This window comes from Fukomys damarensis, unplaced genomic scaffold (assembly GCF_012274545.1).
Source record: "Fukomys damarensis isolate Sample0158 unplaced genomic scaffold, DMR_v1.0_HiC HiC_scaffold_27, whole genome shotgun sequence".
Lineage (NCBI taxonomy): Eukaryota > Metazoa > Chordata > Mammalia > Rodentia > Bathyergidae > Fukomys > Fukomys damarensis.
The window spans coordinates 4,985,383-4,996,720 of record NW_022900939.1 but is presented as its reverse complement, the minus strand read 5'-3'; the positions used below and the strand labels follow the sequence as shown (position 1 = coordinate 4,996,720).

At 44.6% G+C, this 11,338-nt stretch overlaps 1 protein-coding gene across 1 annotated transcript; it reads left to right on the top strand.

Annotated features, from left to right (window-relative positions):
- The first annotated feature begins 1,222 nt into the window (after positions 1–1,222).
- On the top strand, positions 1,223–2,685 carry LOC104854092 (olfactory receptor 4X2). The gene has a single exon (XM_010612390.1). The coding sequence runs from the start codon at positions 1,715–1,717 to the stop codon at positions 2,648–2,650; it is 936 nt and encodes a 311-aa protein (XP_010610692.1). The 5' UTR covers positions 1,223–1,714; the 3' UTR covers positions 2,651–2,685.
- The last annotated feature ends 8,653 nt before the right edge of the window (positions 2,686–11,338 follow it).

Genomic DNA, 11,338 nt, shown 5'->3' with positions numbered 1-11,338 from the left:
GGGCGCGGAGGCCGCGCTGGCCGGGCCTGGGACTGAGCGGTGGCGGGGCTGTGACATCGCGCCCGGGGGGCCTGGATCCTTTCAGCACTCACTGCGCACTCACCGGGTCCCAGATGTGGTGCTAGGGCCCGGGAAGGCGAGGGCCCTGTGCACCCACCCAGTGGCCCAGGGAGCCAGGAGCCAGGGAGCACTGTGTCACCGCGGTGACTTCAGGGGCGCCTAGCAGCTCCCAGGGCAGAGGGACAGAGGGCGACACAGAGCGATCCAGGTTCAGTTCGGCTGGGTCTGCGCTGTGACCCCGGGAGTCCTTGTGGAGGGGCTGCCCGTGGGAAGGGTCTGGGGCCGAAGGCAGGGACCCCCATGTCTGAGAGAAGCCAAAGCGGCACCTGGAAGGAACTCAGCTGACCCTGGATGGGCCGGGAGGGGCGCTGGGCGGCTACCTGTGGGTCAGGTAGCGTCTGCTTGCTTGGACCTGACTCTCAGAGCGGTGAAAAGCTTTCTAGGCATCACACAAGGGCCACCTGCAAAACCCTGGAGGTGAACCCAGAGGCCCAGTCTGTGAGCAGCGCTTTCTCCGTGCAATAGCCATGGGCCTAAGACTTTAGAGCAGGCTTCTGCCCTCTCTCTGTTTCTGTCATCATACGTTCTGTCAGTGAGTTCCTCATGGCTCCTGGTGGCCTTTAATCCCCGGAGCCCTGCTGACCACTGAAGAAGGGAGCTCCCTAGTGAAATGTGCTGCGTCTCACCTCTCTGCATGTCGGACTCTGTCGATACACACAGAATCTGGCTAACGCTTTGCCAGCGTGGACCAGCACAGTCTGCAAAGCAGTCACTGAGCAGTCTTGTTGATGCCATGGTGTGCCGGGCAGTGGAGAAGGATGTGGGACAGGTGTGGGGACTGGGGAGGGGCATGGGATGGCCGTGTCCACTCGGGACGGGGGGGTGGAGGAAAGGAAGGTGTCATGAGGAGAGCTGCGCCTGGATTTGAGTGTCACCGCGTGACTAAGAATAGAAGGCCGGCCATAGGAGAGGAGGTAGAAGTAGGAGCACAGAGCCTATCCGTGGTCAGCTCTGCGGTCACCTCAGTGGCTCTCGTGAGCACAGCAAAGGTGCCCATGACCATCTGTTCTGACAGCTCTGGTGTGGAGAGACCAAGAACCCCGTTTTACAAACCAAGCAGAGAAAAGGAGCAAGCTGAAGCAACGGTACAGGAAAGGCGCAGGTCAAAGACAGTGGCACTGAAGGCGTGAGACAGACATCTCCTATGGGACATAGGACATAGGACAGTAAACGTCGGCCTGCAGTGTCCGGGGAGGGCCTTCTAACTTTCTCATGAGTTGGTTCTCCCCGGTCTGTCACCACTGTCCAACATCTCCAAGCGAGTTTACTGTCTGGTGATGAACAGTGACTCCTCCCTACTTACTCCAGGCTGAAGCCCAAGTCCACGGTGGTCCTCCGGGCACTGGGGTTAGTCTCTCTGTGCAGATTTAGTTTCTGCTGTTCCCTCCTTTATTCCAGTCACATTTGTACTTGTTCTCTGCCTTCAAGGAATGCTCTTTCCTTCTCCACATCACTAACTCCTGCTCAGCTTCAGTGTTGAGATCACAAGAATTCCTAGGGCTCCTGTGTAGTTCACTCAGTGCCTGATGGATCCTTTCCTTTGGTATCATTTCAGATCACTCCGCTGAAACCGCCGCCACGCGGCCGTGACCTCATGCCTGACCCATACAATGTGACCGAATTCATCCTCCTGGGACTTTCTCCCAATCAGCAGGTGCAGAGGGTTTGCTTTGCGGTGTTTCTGCTCTTGTACGCCGCAGTTGTGCTGGGGAATCTCCTCCTCGTGCTCACCGTCGCGGCCAGCACCAGCCTCGCTTCTCCCATGTACTTCTTCCTCGGCTCCCTGTCCCTGGTGGAGATCTGCTACTCCTCCACCACGGCCCCCAAACTCCTCTCGGACCTGCTGGCCCGGAGGAAAGCCATCTCGGTGGGGGGCTGCATGGCACAGCTTTTCTTCCTGCACTTCTTCGGCGGCATTGAGATGTTGGTGCTGACGGCGATGGCCTATGACCGCTACGTGGCCATCTGCCGGCCTCTGCACTACGCGGCCATCATGAACCGGCGGGTGTGCGCGGCCCTCGTGGGCGTGGCCTGGGCGGGAGGCCTCGTGCACTCCCTTGCCCAGGTCCTTCTCATCTTCCCGCTGCCCTTCTGTGGCCCCAACGTGATTGACCACTACTTCTGTGACGTGCTTCCCCTGCTCCAACTGGCCTGCTCAGACACCTTCCTCGTGGGTCTCCTGATTGTTGCCAACGGGGGGACCCTGTCTGTGGTCAGCTTTGTGGTCCTGTTGGCATCCTACGTGGTCATTTTGGTCCATCTGAGGACCCGCAGCTCTGAGGGGCGGCGCAAAGCCCTCTCCACCTGCGGATCCCACGTCACCGTGGTAACCTTGTTCTTCGCACCTTGTGTCTTCATCTATCTGAGGCCGTCTGCCACTCTGCCTGTGGACAAGCTGGTAGCCGTGTTCTACACCGTGATCACCCCACTCCTCAACCCCGTCATCTACTCCCTGAGAAACGCGGAAGTGAAGAGGGCCGTGAAGAATCTGTGGACCAGGACCGTGCAGCCGGTGACAGACAGAGGCTGAGTCTTGGTTTGGGTCCCTGGGTTTGGAGCGATTTTGAGTCCAAACTGAAGGGCGCCGTGGGTAGGTGGAAAGTTCACCCGGCTTGTTGGTCCTGGAGTTATGGTATCTGTGTGCATCTTCAAAATGATCATTTTAATCATTCTTAAAATACATCCTAATGTATGTACTATAACTTTCACATTCATTTTAGAACATGTATTATTTTTACTTTACTAAATAACACTTTGTTACATATTCTTTTTTTTGTACTGGGATCAAACTCGGGACCTTATGCTTGTGAAGCACATGGAGGCACCACTGAGCTAAATGCCTGGCCCTGTGGTACATATTCTTGCATAGAAATATTCACCTATACTTTTCCTTTTCTTTTGCTCTGACTTCCTTTAGTGAATTTATTAGGTTATAGAGAATGAGGACTTCTGATCCAGTGTTAAATGGAATAAAGTAGCTAATAAAATACTCGAGAAAATCAAGAGTGTCTTTTTGATGTGAACTAAGATTTTTAACTAATCTCGAAGTGTCTCCTAAAATATTTATTAATTACAAAGAAGACAATGTGACTTTATGTCCTACTCACTTATGCACTTGTCTGACATTAACATCCCAGGAATGATGTAATTTGATGCTGTTGTTTCCTGACATCATGTACAAAACAGGCATACATACAATATTACTACTTTGAAGTTTCTACAAAAAAACATATCACCTGAGTTTAATCGTGAAAAAATATAAGGGAAACTCAATTTGAAAAATTCTTTGGAACCATGACAGGGCTGGGGATTTAGCTCAGTGGTTCCTCTCCACCTGCTTTGCAACTGTAAGGTACTGAGTTTCATCCCTGGTACAAAAAAAAAAAAAGTAGACAATGACTGCAAATTTGTTCCACATTAGAACAGATGACACTGTGCCCACTCTCCTGGACCAGGGTGCATCTTGGAAAAAGGACACTGGTGGGCGAAATACCAATGGCGAGACGATAGCAGTGGATGAATGCTAATTTGCTGATTGAGAAATTAGTGTTTATTTCAGAGGACGTCCTCAGGGTTAGAAATTACTCATGGAAGAATCTAGAGATTTACGGGCATTATGTTGGCCACCTTTCAAACGTTTTAGAACAAAATATTTTCGTGGTATTAAGGTATACAACATGAAGTGTTGACATTCATATGCACAGTGGAGGGGGAAATTAGCATGCCTGTGATCTCCCATAGTTAGCACTGTGTGTGTGTGTGCACGTTGTGGTAAGAGCACCTAAAATCTACTCTTTAAGCAAATTGTCAGTAAACAGTGTAGATTATTCACCACCCATCAGGCTGTACGACGGCTCTGTTTACTATAGGACTGCAAGTTTGTGTCCTTTGACCTATGTCTCCCTATTTCCTTCATCCCAGAACAGATCTGCCTATTTTTGCTGTTCTTTTATTGAGAGAATAAATTATAAAGCAAATACAGCAAGGTGTTAATATTTAGCAGGTTTGGATGAAAGGAAAATAGTAATTCTTTGTACTTTTAAACTTTTTTTGTAAGTCAAATTATTTTTCAATAAAATGTTTAAAATACTCTGTAAGTTGGATGGATATCTTAGTGTCATTTAATTTTCATTTCTTTGATTTTTTAGTGAGGAAGGCTGGTCTTAGGTTAGTGATTTAGTCTTAATTTACAAAGTTTTCCCATATCTAAGCTTTCTATTTCTATATAATAAAATTGGTCAGTTTTTCTATTAATATATTCAACAGTTTCTGTTTAAATTACCTTGTAGCATCAATAAATATATATTTTCTTTGAAAAACTACTTACATTTGTAACAATTTTATGCAAAGGTGATATGTTTTTAAAGTTTAAAAAATAAAAAATTAAAAGTATACAAGCTAAAATTTATTTCCATTCTTTTTTGTATTCTTCCCTTTCTTTTTGTAACTTTTTGGTTTCCTGTATTTTTTTCAGAGTTTCATTAATACATACGTGATATGTAAGTCTCATCTCTTTTTATGAATGATAAAAAAACATAAATAGAGATGAAGTTTGCTCTATTAATTTAACAATGTATCATGGAAACATCCTATATTTGTGCAAAGAAGACTTCCTCTTTCTTCTTTTAGAGTTTTGTAGTGTTCATTGACTGAAGTACCGTCATTTACATAAGCAGCTTCTATGGATGGTTATTTGGATAGTTTTCAAATATGAGTGCAGCAAATAACTTTCATTTAAATATGTGCAACTGGTCTATAGGCTGTTTTCCAGAAATGAAATGGCTGGATCAAATATGTGTATTTCAAAGCTGGATATTTCACACATTCTGACCTCAAAATGTAACCAAGCTGGCCTGCACAAGGACAGACACGCAGACCAATGGAATAGAACAGAGCCCAGAAACAAGCCCAGGCACATACAGTCAATGGATTTTTGGCAAAGTTGCCAAGAATGCACAATGGGGAGCGGAGTGATCTCTTCAGTAAGTGGTATTGAGAAACGTAAATATGCACATGCAAAAGAAGGGGAATTAGAAACTCCCCTCATCTTATATGCAAGAATCCCTGGACGTTTAAACATCGGTCACGTAGTCACTGATGCTCCCAGCACAGGCTGTGGAGGTAGTGTCTACATCTACACCACACACACTCTTGTCGACCGGTAATGTGGTCTTCAGGTAGCTATGTATAAAAGTTTACCTCAGTTTCTTCACCCGTGTAAAGGGATAAGACTAGTACGCATTTTGTGGAGTAACTGAAGATCACCTAAGACTTCTGTAAAACATTTACAGAATATTTCGTGCCTATTAAACACTTAGTAGATTGTGTGTGTGTGTGTGTGTGTGTGTGTGTGTGATAGAGAGAGAGAGAGAGAGAGAGAGAGGGAGAGAGAGAGAGAGGGGAGGAAGAAAGGAGGAATTCTTTTCCTGTATTTCTTCAGGAAGGCAGAAATCCATGCATGAGCCCCTGGTTTTACTTGGTTCATCCCACTCCATAAGTCTTTGTCTGGTCACACAAGGCATTTAGTTGAGAAAGCCTGGGCCTGTGACAGAAGCCAATTATTTTTTTCCACTGAGTTTACTGGTACTTTTTAGGTACACAGTGCAGTTGCGTTCATCATTGGAATCTTGTACAATGATGAATTTTCATTCTGATTTTTTCCCATACCCCTCCCCCTTCCCCTCCTCCACCCTTCCCTATTTACAAAGACTTTGTTCCAATTTTTTCCTTTTCTCATATTTTTTCTTTTCCCCTCCTTCCTTTCCCCTACTCTTCTCCCTTCCCTTATTCCTTTAGCCCTTTTACTCCTATTTCACCTTATCAATTATACAATTTAAACCTTATTTACACTTTTAGTTTTTCACACCAGAGAAACTATTCAGTATTTACACATGTGTGTCCTATTTATTTCACTTAACGATATGGCCTTAATGAGCATCCATTTAGCTATGAATGACTCTAGTTTCTCATTCTTTATGGCTGCTTAGTACTCCATTTTATAGAAAAACCACATCTTTATCCAGTTTCCAGTTGATGGGCAGTTGGGCTGTTTCCAAGTTTTAGCTATTACAAACTGTGATGCTATAAACATGGTTGCACATATATCATTGTGTTATGATTCTTTTAATTCCTTTGGAAAGATACCCAGCAGGGGACTATCTGGGTCAAATGGGACTTCTGATCCTAGTTGTTTGAGGTATCCCTATATTGATTTCCACAGTGGTTGCACCAGCCTGCAAGAAGGGTTCCTTTTTCTCCACAACCCCACCAGCATTTGTTATTGGTTGACTTCTTCTTCCTTTTTTTTTTTTTTTTTTTGTACTGGGGATTGAACTTGGGACCTTGCATTTGTGAAGCAGTCAGTAGAACCACTGAGTTAAATCCCCAGCCCTTGGTTGATTGCTTGATAGCAGCCATTCTTTCTGGGGTGAGATGGAATCTCAGTGTTGTTTTCATCTGCATCTCTCGAATGACCAGTGATGTTGAACATTTTTCATATATTTATTTGCTGTTTTTACTTCTTTGTCTGAGAAGTGTCTGTTCATTTCAGATGCCTACTTTTGAACTGGGTCTTTATGTTGGGGGGGTTTGAGTTCTTTATTATATATAGCAGACCTTTGTCTGAGGAACAGCTGGTAAAATTTTTTTTCCCACATTGTAAGTTGTCTCTTTGTTCTGTTGGTGGTTTCTCTTGCAGTGCAGAAGCTTTTAAATAAAATGAGATCTCAGTTGTTGATTCTTTGTGCTAGTTACTGTGCTACTGAGGATTTGTTCATAAAGTCTTTTCCTATGCCAATTTCTTTGAGAGTTCTGCCTAACTTATTTTCTAGCAAGGTTAGTGTTTCTGTTTTATATTTAGATCTTTACTCCACTTGTATTTTACTTTAGTGCATGGTGAAAGATAAGGGTCTAGTTTTAATCTCTGGCAGGTTTAAATCCAATTTTTCCAACACAATTTATTGAAGAGGCCATCTTTCCTCCACTGAGGATGGTTGACTCATTGTCAAAAATGAGGTAGCTGAGTACATCTGGAGTTGTTTCTGTATCTTTCAATGTATTCCACTGATCCTCAGGTCTTTTTCCTTGCCAGTACCATGCTGTTTTTATCACAGTGGCTTTGTAGTATAGTTTCAAGTTGGGGAATTTGATACCCCCTGTCATGTCTCTGTTGCCTAGGATGGCTTTTGCTATTCTAGGTCTCTTCTGGTTCCAAAAGAATTTTTGGATTGTTTTCTCTAGTTCTGTGAAATATACTGTTGGAATTTCAATTGGGATTGCATTGAATCTGTATAGCAGTTTTGGTAGTGTGGCCATTTTCACTATGTTGATTCTTCCTACCCAGGAGCAAGGGTTGTCCTTCTGTTTTCTTATATCCTGTTTGAACTCTTTTTTCAGAGTCAGAAGCCAACTTCATTTAATTTGAAACTAACAAATTAGGGTGGTATTAACATGACACACAGAAGGATCTCTTTAAGCAGTGCCACCACATGGAGTTTTACAAATAGACTTTGCATTCTCTCAGAGTTTCTGATGGGTTCCTGATAGGAGGAAGATGCCACACATGTAGCTGTTTCATAATGTGTTTGGCTGAGGGCATGGTACTTGGAAGGAACAACCAGGCTATGGCAGAGGGGTGTGCAGCAGAGGCAGACAGGGGCGCACATCCTCCTTCATTTCTCCACTGGCTCCTAGGCTTAGAGTGGGGCGGTGATCACTGGCAAAATGCTTGGAATTTTAAGAATTGGAAGACCTAGTTCCTTCATAGTAGGAACTAGCAGAGGGTTGGTTTAGCCTCGCTACTGATGTACCCGTGTTTCTCCTTCTTCTCCCATCTGTAAAGTGGATGGGGCGGAAGGGATGAACAGGCAGCCATTCTGCACCTGGCAGCCTGGGATTCAGACAAGTGTGTGTGGATCGGTGCAAGCACAGTGGCTGACATCTCCTGGACTCACGGACCTCACTGGTACTGGGAAGGGTGAGGGCAGAAGAAGCCACCAGGAGCTTTGGAGGATGTCTGTGGGGGACCGCGGGTGATGTAACGTTGGGTTCTTTTTGTCCTGTGCTTGAGAGTGGAAGAGGGAGCCTCAGGGGCCGGACCAGGAGGGGGCCACTTGCTTGGGGGCAAGTAGAAGTCTTGGTTTTATAATTGGGTTAATTAGACAGAAGGTTCCTTAACCTCTGGGTGAAGCATTTGGGAAATTAACTTTTGTTCTCAGAAACTCCTCAGAGGATGCTAGAAAAGTTCAGGGAATTCATTCTCTGCTCTTCATTTTCTACTCCCTGTACCTTAAATGCTTCGGGTCTGTCTGTCTAGCAAACGTTTCCCTCAGTTCTCCTTTCTGTGGAAAGAAAGACTGACCCTGTTCTAGTCCCCTGTCACTTCCCTGGTGAGGGAGTCGTTAAGTGATGAGAGGTGGCGATGCTGGTGGTGCGTGGTGAGTCCGGGGGATGGGGCGGAGAGTGGCATTCGGCAGGGCCCTTACAGTCCGAGCAGATCCCAAGTGGGTTACATTCGCTGAGCGCCTCCCGGGTGGGCGGACGCTCAGCAGGTCCTCGTTGTGCACCAGGCTTTCTTACGCGCATCGTTAGCCCACGGGCAGATCTTCAGTTCATGTTGTCTCCCCCCATGTGGTTCTCCACAGTGCCTGGTAGGTGAGTTTTCTGAATCAACTGCTGAGCTATGTACTCCTCAGGAATGTCCTTTTGAGACGTTCAAGGAACCAGGCTAAGACATTCTTACATCTGACCTTCTCTGGGAGAAATACAAGAATTAATCTGAGTGGAAACCAGCTTACACAGAAGGCCAAATTTTGCCGAGAAGCCGTCCTGAACCAAGATTTCTAAGTTTCGTGATCCATTTAACTTTTAGCACACTCTTTACATTTCTTTGCTCATTTTTTAAGACGTTGTTAATGAAATAAAATCCTATTTTCTTAGGGTTACTGAGTGCAAGTCAATCAGTTTTCTGACTACAGTAGGGCTGGGAGATAAATTTAAGAATCACGGCAACAAACTGTACTCAAGGTAAATTAATTCACTAAATCTCTCTTGGATTATGCCTGGAATTATTTTTGGGACTAGATTCCTTTCCCCTATATTTTTTTTCAAAAATTTTTATTAGTCCGTGTTCACAGTGCATAATGATTACATTCCTTGTGTGGAGTCGGTACATGAACATAACACATCTTAATTCTTTATTCATTAATTTCCTCTCACACATCCCCCTCTCCCTCCATCTCTTGGTCCTTTTCCCTTTTTCAAAAGGCCTTTCTTTCTTTCTTTCACTCATTCTTTCTTTCTTTTCTTGCAAAAGGTCTATCTTTCTACTCCCTATTATTTATCCTTTATTTTGCTCTTTATTTATATTTTGGGTTTCTCATATAAGGAACACCACGTGTGTCTGTTTTACTTAACATTATGGTCTCAAGATGTGTCTGTTTTCCTACAAATGACTGAGGTTTGTCCTTCTTTACCTTTGTTCTCTTTATCGAAGACCCCTAGTGTTACTCTGACTTTGAAATAGGTGTAGTAGAGGACGGAGGATTCAGGGATCACAGAAAACCACTTATTAACAGGTCCTATATTCCCAGTTCTGTGCCCGGTGCTATGGAGGATGGGAGACCCTCCAGCTGCCTTTCAGAGCTTACACATCCCTGGAGAGACTGGACAGGACTGTGTAAAACACTTAGATGATGTGCCAGAGCCAGGTTCTCAAGTCTCCAGGGCAAATCTAGCAAACACCTCAGTTTGTCTGACTGCTGTGCTTTTCCAGACCTCTGTGCTCTGAACAGAGTGGGTAGAAATTCCACTGCGGACAAGTTAACACTCACCTTGGACCACCTTATTGTTAATTCCCTCACTCAGTTTTTAAAATCCTACTCCTCTTCTTGGCTTTGCCTTGGCTCTGTGCTTGATTCTCTCCCCTCTTCCCTGTCCCCTCCCTTGAGGGCGGAATTGGGTCAGCACCAGGGAGGGGAGCCCATGAATGCGACAGGCAGAGGAAGGCTTTGGACAGAAGCCCTGAAACCTGGTTATCTTCTTGGCTTTGTACCAAGCAGCTGTGGGGTCCTGGGCCCCAGATTCTTTGCTGTATGATGAGGAGTCCAGGGGCTTCCACAGGGGAAGCTGGAGAGGTCCCTGTAGCTGATTTCTCTGTGGTAGGCTATCTTCAGAGAAAAGGTGAGGGAAAGGCTGTGCCTGAGAAGGTAAATTGGACCAATCGAGCTGTTGAAAAGCTTAGCACACAATGACCGGAAATGTCAAAAGGGGAAACCACAATGTGGGGACTAAATTAATTTGAAAAATTTTATTGGGGTAGCCCAACTTAATCCTCTTTGTTCATTTATACTGTAAGTTTTCTTAACTGCAAACCCTAGACCTGTCTAGTTAACTTACTGTCTGATAAGAACATATACTGTCTTTAAAATCTCTTGCTTTGGCCCTGACAATCAAAAGTCAGAATTAAATTTATTTTAGACACCACAGGCGAAACATCCCCAACACTGCCGGTGGCCCACTGTAAAATTGTAAAATGATCTTTTTTTTTTTTCTGTAAAATTATCTCTGAAACGTTTTCCATTTCTATTTAGGGGATCAATAATTGTTAATCTTCTTATCCTTCTTCCATTCCAGATCCATTTGATTTTTATCTTTTTAAGAAAATGTGACAATCACATTGTATAACTGTGATTATAAAATTTGATATCATATTAAAAACTGAAAATCACATCTTGCTCTGCTAGCCTCCCACATTCTCGGATAATGAAAAAACAGTAACAGCAGCAAGAAATCATTTCTCGGACAACGAAAATACAGTAACAGCAGCAAAAATCATTTCTTAAAGTCTGAAGACTGAAGTGGTCCCTACAAATCCTCTGAGAGAGAACTGACACACCGGATCAGAAGCAGCTGTAGGAACAGACAGCATTTGCTTTCAAGCCAAATTTCACAGAAAATGCTCATCTCTAACAAGAGTTGTTTTCCCTTTGAGAGTAAAGCCTTCCCCTGGCAGAACTCCCGCCTCTGCATAAACATTGTGTGAGAGACACCAGCACATCAGCGAGGAGGGCAGGACAGCAAGCGGAGAGTGTGATGCTTGTCATATAGAATAGGAAACTGCGGCTTAGAGAGGCTTGGACACTTGTTCATGGCCACACCACTCTTACTGGAACTGAGGTCCATATTTTTTTTTTTTTTTTTTTTTTTTGTTTTTTTGGTA

What these genes read in the sequence shown, in the direction of transcription:
- LOC104854092 (XM_010612390.1), top strand. Translation starts at nt 1,715, where the DNA reads ATGCCTGACCCATACAATGTGACCGAATTCATCCTCCTGGGACTTTCT.